This window comes from Homarus americanus, unplaced genomic scaffold (assembly GCF_018991925.1).
Source record: "Homarus americanus isolate GMGI-L3 unplaced genomic scaffold, GMGI_Hamer_2.0 scaffold22250, whole genome shotgun sequence".
Classification (NCBI taxonomy): domain Eukaryota; kingdom Metazoa; phylum Arthropoda; class Malacostraca; order Decapoda; family Nephropidae; genus Homarus; species Homarus americanus.
Window position 1 is genome coordinate 11,458,909 of NW_024741189.1, and position 16,862 is coordinate 11,475,770.

General features: G+C 39.0%; 1 protein-coding gene across 1 annotated transcript; it reads left to right on the forward strand.

Moving 5' to 3' along the window:
- The first annotated feature begins 4,279 nt into the window (after positions 1-4,279).
- Positions 4,280-11,569, forward strand: LOC121875700 (28S ribosomal protein S24, mitochondrial-like). Its single transcript, XM_042380335.1, has 4 exons — positions 4,280-4,356; positions 7,802-8,009; positions 9,432-9,532; positions 11,291-11,569. The coding sequence occupies exons 1-4, from the start codon at positions 4,324-4,326 to the stop codon at positions 11,477-11,479; spliced, it is 531 nt and encodes a 176-aa protein (XP_042236269.1). The 5' UTR covers positions 4,280-4,323; the 3' UTR covers positions 11,480-11,569.
- The last annotated feature ends 5,293 nt before the right edge of the window (positions 11,570-16,862 follow it).

A 16,862-nucleotide genomic window follows, 5' to 3' on the forward strand; every position in this document is an offset into this window, starting at 1 on the left:
TTGGAGCAAATTTTTCCCTGGTGTTCCATTATAAAAATAAGTACAGTGCAGGTATCCCTTGAGATGCGAATGGGCTAAGTTTAAAAAAAAAAAAAACATTCGCTAGGTGAATTTTCATATCACAAACAGAAAAAAATGGGAAAAATAAGGTTCAACTCTCCAATGACAAAAATACTCCAATATCATACCCCAAAAACATGAAATGGGTTCACAAACAAAAACAAAACTACCTAACTAATGATAAATAGTACACAACTACTGTCTAACATGAAATTACCATGTAACACCTGAAATTTTTTTATAAAATACTGTTTAACTTTGTTACATTACCTTATGGAAGGGCAGTCTGGGTTCAACACCACAAGGGGGTGAATGACTTGCACCCTGACCTAAAAGTACCAGGAACTTTAAATCTAGTTTTCTCAATGTCTGCATTCTCCAGTCCTTTTAGCTAGAGCCTACTTACATTGGAACATTATAAATACTGTGCAGTATTGTACATTTGTATGATTACATAGAAAAAAAATATGAAACATAAATTGTTTCTTTAAATAATTTATAGCAACAAATGGATTCAGACATCAAAGATTTCCAAGTGAATACAGTGTGGAGAACACAGGTCTGTTCTTGGGATGGAGCTCCAACATTAGCACAGTTAAAGTAATTGGCCTGACCTCACTTAAATTAGGCTTATAGGCCAGTCCCACACAACCAACTACAGGTTGACAAACCTTTATCAGAAATTCCGAAAACCGAAAGTTTTTTTTTCTTTTTTTTTAACGGATTAGCACACCCAGGCATAGATCACTGATCCACATCAGGGCCTGGGGGGGGGGCTGAAAATGTATAGTAATAATAGTTATAATAATTATTCATAGTAAATAAAAATTTTAATAAAAATACACCAAAATAAAATAATAATGATAATAATAATAATAATAATAATAATAATAATAATAACAATAATAATAACAATAATACTGTAATAATAAAATAATAATAATAAAGAAATACAAGAATGAAAAAAAAGATCAAAAGTGAGAAATACGGCCTAGACCTATGAATTATTATAGTAATTATTATTATAATTTTTATTATATTTTCGCCCCCCCCCCTCCCCCAGGCCCCAATGTGGGTCGGTGATCTATGCCTGGGTGGGCTAATAAAAAAAAAATCTGAAAACCGAAAAATTCCGAAATCCGAAATGCCTCTGGCCCCAAGGATTTCGGAAAAAGGATTGTCAACCTGAACAGTATTCTGCTCAAGGAGGAAATGACTTTCATGGTTTGCTTTGGTTGTGTCTGAAGAGTATTATAGTATACAGCTTGAAAATTTTATTTGTTTTTTCTCCACTTTGACTTGTGGGGGTTCCTAGGTATAGGAGATTTCAGTAAGAAAAGCACTCCCATATATTATGGCACAGTACTGTACTTGTTTTTATCTTGATATTTTTTATGTACATACATAAATATTTTGGTCACATACAGCACATTTATTTATCCTCATATCATCACAATACAGTCCTGTATTATGGTTCTTTAAATCACAGGCTGATCTATTTCTCATGTTAAAAGTTGGATAATGACTTAAACTCAAGGCTTCCCAAAACATCTGTTGATGAGTTGATGTTTGGCACCCAGCCATTAATGCATAACCTTAACAAATAGCATCTTAAGTTTTAATATATTTTTTGTGATAAGCTAAGTGGAAATATGATATCTATTTTAAAATTACAAAAGAAAAATATTCTAGGAATGAAATTGAACCGCTTGAAAAAAACATGCTTGGTACAGTACATTGGCTAAGAATGTTAATGCAAGGTATATGCATATACATCGCGGACTTAAAACCTGTCCAAATTGTCAGTTTTTTTGTGTGTAACAATAATCCCCCAAAAATCGAAAACTAGAAATTTCTGCCAAAATGCAATAAAAATACAAAAAAAAATTTTTTTTGCTTTTATCTTTATATATATATATATATATATATATATATATATATATATATATATATATATATATATATATATATATATATATATATATATATATATATATATATTTTTTTTTTTTTTTTTTTTTTTTTTTTTTTTTTTTTTCTGTGTCTGTACCCTACTAAATCTTAACCAGAATCAGGGTCAGAAATTATATGCCCTTCAATTTTCAACTTGTTGATGTGTCTTGTCTTTACTTGATAGCTTAAACCTGTGTGTAATGTGAAAATGTGGAAGGATATTTTCTTGGGGAAATTGAACAACAAAACACCGCCAAAATGAAAAATAATGCTTAGAATAGACAAACTGTTAAGTGGCGAAAATTAAAAAAAAACCGGGGTAAAATTATCGTTTCGGTCTTGCACCTTTTTAGAAGTAGGTAAGAATCATTCAAAACACATAAAAAACCACAGGAAAAACATAATTTCAACCTAACCTATACTTAAAATCCTAAAATTCACTGCATGACCGAAAAGATAATAATACTGAAAGAAGCACTCCGATTATATAAAAATCGGATCATATGAAGATCCTCCCCCCCAAACCTACTTGGGGGGGAGGATCTTCATATGATCAAGCCCAGTCGCGCTCATCTGAAGATCCACCCCCCCTCCCTAACCTAACCAAACCTAACCTCCCCCCAAACCTACTTGGGGGGGAGGATCTTCATATGATCTAGCCTGGGGGGGAGGATCTTCAGTTGGATACTTTGGGGGGGAAGATCTTCATATGATCCTAAAAATCATCTTTAATGGCTGTATCACATTCGCTGATTTATGAAAGTAAACCATACATATCGTTCTCTATAGGATCGATTTACACAGTTAAATGGGAGATACAATGCTGAATTGTGTGCCTGTATAGTTTATGTACAGTCTCATTCAAGATTCTTCAAACACTGCTGGACATAGCTGGCAACTCAACTTTTATCCTCTTCACCACTCATCGGCTCGTTAGCGCTTGGGTGTTGTGGGGTATGAGATTGTTTGGTTCACACTCAGGATGGGATGGAGAAAGGAAACTCACAATGTGCTCTCTATATACATGTTGTATTGGATGTACAATGCAGCTTGGTGCTGGGAAGGCAGCATGGTTACAAGCGTGATGTAGAGAGAGCTGGTTGGTGAGGACGCTCAGAGAAGGACAGCTTGTGGGTCGCCATGCTCGCCGGCGGGAGAGAGGACCACCAGGCAGGCGGAGGAGGAGGAGGTGTTGCTGGCTGGTTGGTGTAGGTAGAAGGAGAGGCAGATCACCACGAGGTCAGGTCTTAAATAGCGGGGGTAGGCGTGGCTTAGCAGTTGACCCCCGCTCCGTGGTGTATGGCGGCGCTGGTTGACCTAGACCACGAGGCATACACTGGAGAATTGGTGGGGTCGGCTAGGCAGCGACAAACAGCGTTTGTAGGGGAGAATTCCACTACAGTGTCATAAAAATTAAGAATAAATGTAAAATTGATCGGTGATTGGTTACTTAGTTCCCCATTGCTTAATTTACTTGTTGGGCTTGAATTGATAGCTGTCTCGAGCAATGACCGAAGAATCTTGAACGAGACTGGTCTACGGACAAAACCCCAGTGGACAAAACCCCAACCCATTATATGAAAAGTGGACAAAATCCCAGTCTCATATATAAAATATAAAATAGAACACTTTTATGTTTGGTTAGGTTAGGTAGAAAACTGTTAAACAGTTCTCAGGTGTCGGCATATAACAAAATGTGTTGTTAAAAAAATCCCCAGGTGTTGGCATATGATAAGGTGATCACTACTTTGATCTTTTGTTGTTGATGAGGGGTCATGACACTAAGGTGTTTTACAGTTCCCAAGTGTTGACAAATGACAAGCTTTGATCTATGAAATAATGAAAAATTAAATATAATGAACTTTTGTATACGTGACTGGGGTTTTGTCCACTTTACATATAATGGGTTGGGGTTTTGTCCATTGGGGTTTTGTCCACGGGTTTTTTGTCCGTTGGGGTTTTGTCATGGATTCAACGAGACTACATGCCAAACCAATTATAAACCTGTATGATGACTTTACTGAATGTATTAAATTATTGTTTCAGGAAGTTTAAGGGCCCTACCACCTGCAATATGATTAATGTTAGGAAATTTTCGACCAAAATCTCATTTTTCTTTTCTTTTAACGAAAACACGAAAAAAGGGTATTCTAATTTAAAGTACTCAAAATTACAAATATATTTTAAGGTTATGTTAGCATATGCAAGTTAACTCAAGTTTTATGTTTTCGAAAAATAGTAAATATATTTTAACGTTCATGGTCGTGGTATTCTTCTAGCATTAGTCATATTATTGTAAACACCAGAGAAATGTCTGCGATTCTATACACAAATATTGCCTCGGTGAGTACAGTAAATGTAGGTGGAGTAATGAAAGGAAAAGTGTTTGTTTAGTTATATATATTATGCAAATCTGGTAGAGAAGAAAAAAAACGGTAAATTTGTAGTAGTTCACACAACTCTGTTGGGTCCAACGAATTACCCAAAAGTACCCGAAAGTGTATTAAATCAGGGTAAAATCTTAACGAATATCTGTTATACATACACAAAACATGTCTAATAATATTTTTAGTGTAATTTTGTAAAAATAATTTGTAAGATGAAATAATAAACAGCGAAAAACTTTCAGTATTGGCGAACGCTAAATTCCAAAGAGTTCGTGAACAGGGAGATAACTCAGAGCCATGGTGATGCACTGTGCTAACCTAACCTAACGAAGAGTAAATCCTACGGCTATGTCAAATACCCCAAAGTAACAGAAACATCGGTAATTATATCTCCATTTTGGACTTTAGCGTTTTTCGCTGTTTATTATTTCATTATTTTGACTACATTTCAATGAAAACATTATTAATCAGGTTTTATTGATGTAAAACATATATTCATTAAGATTTTACCCTGATTTAATAGACTTTTGGGTACTTTTGGGTAATTCGTTGGACCGACTCTGTTAGAAACTCAAACCTATGTTTCTCTACTATATTTTTGTGTATTTTGATTGATTCTGACCTTGATTTCCGTCGTAAATTGCCTGTTGGGAACCGGGGTTTTGGGTGAGGGAGAGAAACAAACGTTTTCCAACAATAATCATGGACAAGTGAAGATAAAATACAGCAAAACACACTAGAAAATATCAACCTAACCTTTTTTGGTTGACGTAACCTTACCTAACCTGACCTAACCTAACCCTCACAGTGTTTTTACGTAAGCAGACTCTCACTATATGAGGGAATCACTGTTGTTTCTTGCCTTATTCCGAATTAGAATCCGAAATTCGAGTAGGCTTGAGAGGTGGAGAACACCTTGAGATCTAAAAAATGCTATTGTTTGTTCGTTTTTTTTTTTTTTTTTTAAACCCTCAATTAACTCCATATAATTGAAGTTACACCCATTGCAGACTTCCATGGTCGAAAATGAATTTGAATTTTGAAGCAGGAGACCCAAAATCACAATCGAATCTGATTGGGCCAAAACTACCGCAAATGCTAAAAGCAGAAACCAAAATTAATTTTAATTGGTGGAAAAAAAAGGAACGCTTTTGATTGGACGTGTACGTGAATGCATGCGCATGGCGATTTATGAAGGGAACACGCTGAGTAGGAGGTCAGGTAGGCGATAATGGCTGAAGTTTGATGGAATTAAATAGAGAAAGATTTGGCATGCTTTATCTGCGTTATTATATGTTTCCGACGATAATGTAATATTAGAAAATTTTCTTAAAATTAGACGTCTTTTTTTAATCTGATGAAAGATTTGGGTAGGAATGTTGTGTGAACTATTGTAAAAAATACCCCAAAGCTGACAGTGAGTCCAAGATGATCCATGCCCCATCTTTTGGAAGTTTACATATACCGGGGTAGATGAAAAAATGGTAATATTATCGTTTCGGTCATCCAGAGAATTTTAGGATTTTAAATTTAGGTTAGATTAGGGTAATTATGGTATTACAGTAAGTCCTCGCTTAATGTCGGCCCGCTTAACGTTGTTTCGGTACTGCGTTGCTAAACTTTTGAGTTAGTTGCAGGATGGTGCTGTATATTGGCTTTTTCAGTTAGTTGCAGGATGGCCCTGTATATGGCTACTTCCATCATGAAGTAAAAAAGAGCATGAGCAATATGTTTTGCATAATATAATTCTTATGATTTTTTTTTCTGAACACAATTCTTTGGATGCTTCCTCCAACCCTTGACACAACAATGACTACCTCTCCACTTCCCTGACGGCTGGGCGGTTCCTTTCATTTAATTTTTTTCTAAGATGATAATACAATAGAGGATAACTCTTAGTTTAGAATAGGTTAGGCTGGAACAGATTGATAGAACAGCCATGACACGACATGGTTCCTGAAGTGCAGCAAACTTTCAACTGAATATAAATTTGGTAATCCTGGAGCAGATGGCTAACACCAGACTGAGATGGAGTATCATCGTACGATATGTTTTCCCATGTATGGAGGCGGGAGTTTGTCTGTGGCAGCGCCGGATTGCCAGTCACTGTATGATGCTGCAATAGTAAAGTCTCCAAAGAACCTGGTCTATTATTCAAACCTCTCACACATCCTAAACAAACTGAAATTATCCAAGCTCAACTTAACCAAACCATTGTCTTTGTTATCATAAAAAAGATATGTCTATGAAAGGAATGATTCAGATAGTTTTGAGGTACTGTCTGTTGCTACAAAATGATTTATGGTTGAATAGATTAAACCTGCCTAACAAAACCTATAAAATCTAACAATCTAATTTCTCATCTTAGAAAAAATATTTCTATGAAGGAACAGTTTAGCCTTCAAGGAAGTGGAGAGGGAGTCTTTGCCCAAATCACCATAAATAAATGGTTTCTTACCTCTTTAAAGGGCCAAAATGTGCATGAGGAATATCTATTGCATAATATCACTTTTACAATTACTGGAGAGGGCATTTACATCTGGGAGGTGAGGGCACCAACCTTTTGTATGTCCACCACATTGGTTTCTTGTTCAAACATTTAGAAAGGATTTATTTGTTTATATTAGAAGATTAAAATACAAGATAACTTTAGTGCTGTATTTTGGTTAGTTTAGTTTGATTTTAAGAGCAGTACATTATTAACGGTGCATCTCAGAAACTCCTGCCAGCTGTTAACATTCCTGAAGCACCAGATACTGCTTCTTTCCATAATTTATCATTCATAAAGTGAAAAAACTACCCTATCAAACCTAATCTAAGTACTGTACTCTAATCTAAAATGATAGTTATCTGCTAAAATAATTAAAACTCTTTGAAAAAAAATTTAGTGTTTGACAAACTTTTGCTCTCAGAAACTTAACATGTTAGTCAAAAATGATCATAAAAGTGATACAGCATACCCTTACAATTCACGGATTTTTAATTCGCGACCTTCAATTACATTATTCGGGAATGACACTGGATGTACCCAAGAATGTCTGCAGATAGTTTTAAAGTTGGTGGTATTTTCACGGCATCCCGCAAGGTGTCTCTCTTGACCCAGGTGGGTGAGCCATGTGTGCTCACTCCGCCTCAGTGACAGTCTGGGTTAAACGCTTGTCCGTTTCGTGCGTGTGCTGTTCTGCTCTCTTAACAACTGTGCTCCTTGTGCTTGTGGTGGCTCCCAAACACCTGGCAACAGGAGTGGGTAAGGGGAGTGAGTGACTGCTAGGTAAATAAAATACTGTAAATTTGAAGTTGAACCCCATTCATATATAAGATATCCCTGTTAGCTGGAATAATTACAGTAACCATCTCATGAGTACAGTGTATTTAACTTTGTTCTCTATTTGTTTCTCAAGGGATGGAAATTGTGTACCAGTTCAAGCTTCAGTCAAGGCACTCTTCTTGGGGTGTTGTCACAAAGTTTTCACACAACACAAGTGGTAGGTAAGGTGCAATCTGGACGCTACAAGATCACAAGGAACAGGTCAAAGCCCCTGACCTATGAGATGGCCAATCAACCCTGCCAGATTGCACATAGGAAGTCTTGGAATAGCTGGAACACAAGTAAGAGTGTTATTATTATTACTACTGGTATTATTGTTATGATGATGATGACTTTTCTTACAGTGTTCCTAGAATGATTGTGAAAGTCTCTCTCTCTCTTTCTCTTATATGTGTATGCCGTGGCATCACATAGGGGGAGGAAGAGTGCGGCTGGCCTCAAGTTACAACTCACTTCCTCAATGTATATGTTCGCATCCCACACATACAAACCCGTGCTCTTCATTTTTCTTATTTTATAGTTTTATATTATATTTTCTTTATATCTAAGCAACATTAGGGTATTGTATGAGTTTTTTCTCAAACGAGCACAGACAAGTGATAAACACCCTGAACTAGCAAGAGATATTTGTGCGAGAGCGAGACCCAAGTGCAAGGGTGGTTCAGGGGGTCAAACACGTAGAAGTAGGGTTGCATACTATGGATATGTGTACTCTACAACCCTACTATACTGTACTATAATATTTGTATAATGGACAAGTAAAGTACAGTGACCCCTCCGTTAACGAACTCAATCCGTTCCAGAAGGTTGTTCGTTAACCGAAAAGTTCGTTAACTGAAACCATTGTTTCAATGGGTTTTTGGGTAATTGGTTCCAGCTCACCGAAATTTCCTAAATTCAACAAAAATGGTAGAAAAGTTCACTTATTTTGAGGTGTGTATGTAGAAGGCTCCTGGATGATGATGATGATGATGATGATGATGATGATGATGGTGATGGGATTTAGAATGGGGGTGGAGGAGAAGGAAAAAGAGAAGGCATTGGGGTGGAAGAGAAGTCACCCCATGGCGCCATTTCACCCATAAAATTTTAGCTCTCTTGGTGTAATTCAAGATTATTTTCTTTAAATCAACACTGCACTGCATTATATATTGTCAATATGTAAAATATATTTCAAAATGACCAATAATTTGCTTGGAAACACAGAAAAAAAGCTTTAGTTGAAGAGAGTCTCAAGCAAGATGTTACCTCCAGTGAAAACAGAGAGAGACTAACTCCTGTTTGCTGTGTTAAGAGGCTGGATGTCATTATTAACTAGTCACTTTACCTTCAGTTATGTTCAATAATTGTTAAAATGACTAAAAAATTGAATATTAAACTTTTAAAATTATTGAATAGTATAAACTTCTGATATTTACTAAAATAGTAAGGAATTTAAGCCCTAGAACCGATTAATGTATTGGCGGACTGATACTAAAGCTGGTTGCCCGGTCAGTGCAAGCGAAAACATGTTGAGGTCGGTTCGTAAGAACTTCGTTAACCGAATTTTTTTTCGTTAACCAAATTGAAGATCCTTATGGAAGGCAGTTCGTTAATCGAAATTACGTTAACCGAGGTGTTCGTTAAACGAGGGGTCACTGTATGTGATACTGTACTCCTTACTTTAATCATGTATTTTATTGTAATTTTTTATATGTTTACAGCAAGCTTGTATGAGGGACAGCGGGAACCAGAAACGGTTGTGGAAGACATCTTTATTCGCAAGTTCATGACAGGCACTTGGCATAACTTGTTTGTTTCAGAGGTGAGCTCAGAGTTTATATATATATATATATATATATATATATATATATATATATATATATATATATATATATATATATATATATATATATATATATATATATATATATATATATATATTATATATATATATACACAGGGTGTCCCATAAGTTTCCATACAACGTATCACCAACGCCATTACAAGCATAACTCCAGCTGTGCTTGAACGTGTTCTTCAGCAGTGGAGGACACGCATTGAAGAGTGTTTTCAACAGAATGGTAGTCATGTAGAGCATATTATATAAATAAAAATGGATTTTCATATAAAATTTATTTTTCCTATGTATGGAAATTTATGGGACACCCTGTATATATATATATATATATATATATATATATATATATATATATATATATATATATATATATATATATATATATATATATATATATATATATATATATATATATATTATATATATATATATATATATATATATATATATATATATATATATATATATATATATATATATATATATATATATATATATATATATATATATATATATATATATATATATATATATATATATATATATATATATATATATATATATATATATATATATATATATATATATATATATATATATGATGTTTGCTACTTAAATGCTTTTCTTGCATTGTCACTGTTATGAAAAAGGTGATGTGCATTGCCCCTTTTATTCTCATGATTCAAAGCTGTGCATAGTGAAAATGGCTTAGGCAGCACTCACACCAAACGAGTCGAGTCAAATTGATTCATTTTCGTTCACACAGAAAGAGTTCAAGAAGAGTCACATTTGTCAGTACCCTGTCAAATGTCAAGAGGTATGAAGACATATTCTCGCAAAATTAAATGTTTTCTTGTGAATTCGGCTGCATTATTTGATCAGGATATCTACAATTAATTTTGTTTGATCTTACGTATGTAAATGTATGGTTAGTAAAGAGTGAGTAATTCATGTGAATTATTTGGCTATTATTTACTAATAATATCCTAGGCTATTATTTCAATATATAATAGTATCTGTAGAATTCACTTCATTAGCAACCTTTTTCCACAGTGCTGAGATCACTTCACAATCTCGGTGTCTCCAATCACTAAAATCATAGAGAGTAGGGTGCTCCCGAACAAGATTTATCATATCCTCCAGCTGCATGATGAGGCTTTCTTTCACCAGTCACAACTGACTCTCGATGACTGGCAAAAAATTGGATCTGGCAGTATTCGTGAATTGACTCAACTCGGCATGACTCAACTCGACTCTCCTAGTGTGAACAGCTTCTGCAAAATTACATACAAAATTAAGTGCACTTTAATGGCAAATCTTGTAGTCATGACTCAACATGACTTGACTCAACTCATTTGGTGTGAATGCAACCATACTGTCCCAGGAGGTGGGGGCATAGAAATGCATTTCTCCCAAAATGCAAATGGGAATTATAACACAAGAACTCCAAGTAGCATTATATTTAACCAAACTTTGTACAGTACAGGTGATATGAATTTATCAAAACAAAATCTCAGACAAATTCAATAATTGTCATAATTTATTGCCCCATAAACTTGCTATGCTGCAACAGGGCATCTGTAGTGGAAATTTTGTTTCATATACTGTACTGTACCGGTAGATGTACTGTAATTTCAGTTATTCCATATAGGTCAAAAGTTTTGAAGAAGAATGTAACTACAGTAGATGTATTTTGATAAATTATTCATCTTTCGCCCACAGGTTGTTATCAAAAGGCAACACAACACGATCCGTATTGCTGGCATCGTGCAACAGAAAATAGCTGCTCGAAAGATGTACTTCCTTATTGGTTATTGTGAAGAGATTCTTTCCTACTGGTTGAAGTGTCCTGTTAAATTGGAATTGCAAACTGTATCTGACAAAACAGATGTAATACATAAATACATATAGTTTATTGCAATGATGTCTCATGTTTAATTTTAAAAGAAAATGTAAATTCTCCACCTAGTAGGCAAACAAATAAACAGTTATTTCCAGTACTGTACTGTATTTTAATTATGTATTTTCAAATGCAGGGGCGATGCAAATACTATATACACATTTTGTCCATCCACCTCTTTTCAAAACAAATCAACCTCCTGGATTTTTTATTTTATTTTTTATGAAATACTCAGGAGACATTAAATCACAAAATCCCTAAAACTCCACACCTGTAAGACCTTGAGAATACAGTATATGGATTTACTCGTCTTCAAGCAGTTTACTTTTAGAAGTTTCTATTCTGATCGAGATTATTCCTTTAGGGCTTATTCCAGTGTTAGTACAGCACTACTTTGTCTTGCGTGGTGATAAATCGCTAAGGCACCCCGATCGATGCTGTACACTCGGTGTATGTTTAAGAGCCACTCGGTTCAGGTGATTTCTGTCAAGTGTACAAAAATTTAAAATTACCGCATATCATAGCAAGTTCTTTCACTTTAATATGCCAGTTTCTCGACTCCGTTGCTAGGGAAGACGGTAGCGGCTGGTTGCTAGGATACTGTGGCATCTGGTGATGCCCCCCCCCCCCTGGGCCGCTCGTTTGGTTGCTAGGGAAGACGTAGCAGGTGGAATGCGGCTACGCAGTTGTAGGGGAGACGTCCACTACAAAATCATCTGTGAGTATATCTAACCTAACCGAATTCCTTAGATTCCATGCATGACCGAAACATCGTGGTGTGGGATCCAGATATCAGAGAACAAAATTCACTAGCTTTATTTAACTATAAACATTGAGTTACTAGAGTTATAATAAGCTTACATCCCTGGATATGTAATTTTCCAGAGATAAATAACGTGGTAACTGGCCATAATTATAAGCACAGGTGACAGGTGCTCTACATCCAGACTTTGTTTACAAACATTATGGGCTGCGGCAAAGATACTCTACTCAAGATAGGAAAGTTGCAGCTAAAATATATGAAATGCATGTACGATATAGTTGCCAGATACCTTAATAATAGCGCTACCTATTGGCTGCGTGCAAAAGGTAATCGTGACGTCATAGAAGTTGATGTAACGTCATGAGTGATATTGTAGTGTACGGTATGTGGCCAGTTGTCAATTCTCTCTTTGTATGGGCACACAAACGTACGTACATGTAGATATCTCACACTCAGGAATGAGGTAGAATAGAAACTCACTATGCGTTTTCTGTATATATATATATTGTTGTACAGTGCTAAGGAGTTACTAGGTGAGGAGTAGCTTGCTCAGAGGTCCTGTTGGGCGAGGAGCTTTTTGAGGGAGCTGGTTGGTGAGGCGCTGTAGAGAGATCTTGCTCGTCCAGTAAGTCAGAGTAGAATGGTCTCCCTGGCCAGCCGGTCCCATATTTATATGATTCTAGAACATCAGGATTAGAGGTGCACGTTACACGCGAGAACCAATCACAGAGGTGAACGCCAGAGGTGCCCGGTGATCCTGGGGTTGCTATGTGTGCGTTCGCACTGGGGAGTAGGTCCACTACAATACTCCCTCCGGACGCGGCGGGAGACTGGATGTTGGCTTGGTTGCGTCCCACAAGTGATACATACCAGGAAGGTGTACGTACGACTCGGCTGCTGAGGTGACAACTCCGTCTAGTGACACAAAACCTGTGGGAGAATCAGGGAGAGAAGGAGGGTTTTGGATTAGAGGAGGTTGTACAGGCAATGGTTGTTGTGCTCCTGTCGCGGCAGGGACAGCGTCACTGGCTGGGTAGACTAGGTCAGGGGCAGGGGCCACGTCAGGAGGAGGGTCCATGACAGCAACAGGGTTCACGACAAAAGCAGGGTCCACGACAAAAGCAGGGTGCAGGACAGGAGCAGGGGGTACTGAGGGTGGAAAGAGGGTGCCCAGAAATGTCGTGGGCGGGGTCTGACTGGATCAGGGGCCACGTCAGGAGGAGGGTCCATAACAGCAACAGGGTCCACGACGGCAGCAGGGTCCACGTCAGGAGGAGGGTCCATAACAGCAACAGGGTCCACGACGGCAGCAGGGTCCACGTCAGGAGGAGGGTCCACGACAGAAGCAGGGGGTACCTGAGGGTGGAAAGAGGTTGCCCAGAAATGTCGCGGGTGGGGTGTTGCTGTAGGTGGTAACTGCGGGTAGACTGGTGCAGGCGTAGTTGTTAGGGGTGCTGCTGGGCTGGGGACCCAACGGGTAAGGTGACCGACTTGACTCGGTCTATGCTGACGGTGTCGTGTCTGCCATTCCGGATAATCATCAGGAACTTCGCTGAACGGGTAACAACCTGGAAGGGTCCATCGTAGGGGCGTTGTAGTGGGTTGCGGTGAGCATCATGCCTGACGAAAACATACTCGGCAGTGAGTAGTGCAGGAGGGATATGTTCAGGGCGCCGAGGAGGCTGGCGTGGAGCAGTAGTTCTGAATGCAGAAACTGCTTGTCGTAGATTTTGGAGTTAGTAGTGACGAACGGCAGAGTGGGTTGATTGAGGTCAGGAGGGAGTGAGAAATCTCCGGGTAGGCGAAGGGGCTCACCTAGGGTGATATCTGCTGGGCTACAGTCCATGTCCTCCTTGTGTGATGCACGGATGCCGAGGAGCACTAATCGCAGCGCATCCATCCAGCTGTAAGGGTCGTGCTGTGCCTTGAGTGCGTCCTTCAGCTGCCGTTCACCGCTCTACCATGCCGTTGGATTGAGGGTGGTATGCGGTAGTGCGTTGCCTGGAAGTACCGAGGAACTGTAGGAGGCTCTGCCAGAGTTGTGACTCAAACTGGGCTCCTCGGTCAGTGATGATGGTTGCAGGGGGGCCGAAACGGGAAACCCAACAGGACATGAAGGCGCGGACGGCAGACTCTGCTGTAGCATTGGGCATGGGGATAGCTTCTGTCCACCTGGTGAAACGGTCGATGCAGGTGAAGATGTAAGTGCTACCGTAGGATGATGGAGGAGGTCCTACGATGTCGAAGTGTACTAATTGAAAACGTCCTTTGGGTATAGGGAAGGTTTCTAAGGGGGCCCGTATGTGACGATGTTTTTTGGAGGATTGGCAGGCCAGGCACTGGGCAGCCCATTTCTTAGTATCGGTCTTGATGCCGGGCCAGACGACACCTTGCGTGAGGAGGCGCTTGGAGGCCCGCACACTCGGGTGGCTGAGACCATGGATGCGGTCGAAAACAGCGCGGCGGTGGACGTGAGGCACGAACGGTCTAGGCTGCCCACAGGATACGTCGCACCAAAATTTGATGTTCGTGCTGTGAACAGGGAGTTCTTGGAGTGTGAGGCCTGAGGGAGATGTCTTGTATGCTGCCAGGTCTTCGTCGTTCTCTTGAGCCGCGGCGAGCTGCCCGTAATCAATGGGTGGAGATGAGGGAAGAATGTTGGATATACGAAGAGAGAGGGCATCGGCGATCTCGTTGTGGTTGCCATTAATGTGTTGGACGTCGCTGGAGAACTCCGAGATGTAAGCCAAGTGGCGCAGGACACGAGGCGTATGTGACTGGGATGCTGAAGCAAAGGCGTGGATGAGGGGCTTGTGATCAGTGAAGATGGTGAACTGACGCGCCTCGAGGAAGTGCTGGAAATGCTTGACAACCAGGTATATGGCCAGGAGTTCACGATCAAAGGCACTGTACTTGAGGTGTGCTGGTTGAGGCCATTGTGAGAAGAATGCAACTGGCATGAGAATTCCGTTGATCTCCTGCCGTAAGACGGCGCTCACTGCAGTAGAAGAAGCGTCTGTTGTGAGAGTGGTCCGGGCGTTAGGTGCGGGGTGGACCAGGAGGGTAAGGCGTGTGATATGCAGTTTGATAGCGGTGAATGCAGTAACAGCCTCTTGAGTCCACACGAGAGGCTTGTGAGACGTCTTTGGGAGTCTCTTGAGAAGGTCGTAGAAGGGGACTAGGACGGTGGCAGCGTTGGCAATGAAGCAGTGGTAGTAGTTGACTAAACCCAGGAATTCTCGGAGTTTCTTCGCCGTTTCAGGTTTGGGGAACTCCCTAATGGCAGGGGTAGAGGAAGAGGTGTTTCTTGAAGACTGACTGCAGGTAGAAAGTGGTAGGTCACCACGAGGTGAGATCTTATATTGCGGAGGTAAGCGTGGCTTAATATTTGACCTCCGTCATGTAAGGCGGCGCTGATTGACCTAGACCACGAGGCATACACTGGGGAATTCGCGGGGTCGGCTACTCCGCGACAAAAGCGTTTGTAGGGGAGGAATCCACTACAACCTCTTTGAGTTAGTTTTGACAGTGCTAACATTAGCTCATTCCAACGCTGATGTGGACCACATCATTAGTCATATGAATATTGCCAAGTCAAAACTTCGAAACAGACTTAGCATCAAAAGTTTAAATGCAATATTAACTATCAAGTGTGGACTAAGAAAGCATGGAAATTGTTGTTATGATTATAAACTGCCTAAGGAAATGTTGAAAAGCCACAACCAGGATTCTCACATGAACTGCAACAATCTGAAATTGACCTAGGACAAGATAAAGACATCGAGGAGGAGATTGCAGATTGGGAATTAGCAAATCTGGAATAATGGTAAGTAGTAAAAAATTATTTGTATCGGAAATATTTGTATAATTTACCATAATTAATTCTTTGTACTTTTTATTAGCTTATTTTATAAGATTAGCGCTTTTGGGGAGCAAATTTAGCACCACGTGAAATTTTTAGCTGGCAACTATGCAGCTGCTTGAGAAAGTTATGTTACAGAGTTGCCAACTTAGCGACTTTGTAGCTAGATCTAGAGCTTTTTGTTTTTTTCTAGCGACATTTTAGAGCGATTTGCGACTTGTCTCAAATCTAGAGATATCCACAGAAATCTAGCGACTTTCTGGATACTTTTGGACTGTCCATGAAAACTCAGTTTTCCTTATTTCGAGCCATAATATATAGCAACGGGGTTACAGGGACAATAAATAATAAGAAAAGTTTAATACATTTGAACGGGTCGTGGTACAGAAGGAGGGACACGTCTATTTCCTGATCACTTGATGTCAGCCCGTCCATGCATCTAACACCCTAAAATTGTGGTCAGAAGTGGCAAATTACAGAGATGCGACAGGTGAAAACCCTTACCATGATCTGGCTGAAATTGCACTCGCTGCCTTATCTCTTCCGCATTCAAACGCAGATGTAGAGCGCACATTTAGTAATATGAACTTTGTGAAATCAAAATTGCGCAACAAAATGAAACTATCGACATTAAAGGCAATTCTTACAATAAAGTATGGGTTAAAAAGACAGAACACCTGTTGTGCAAGTTATGAACTTCCTAGTGATATTTTAAGAAAGATAGGGACTGTGGAGGCATACAGTTACAAGAGAACCTGAACCAAGCACT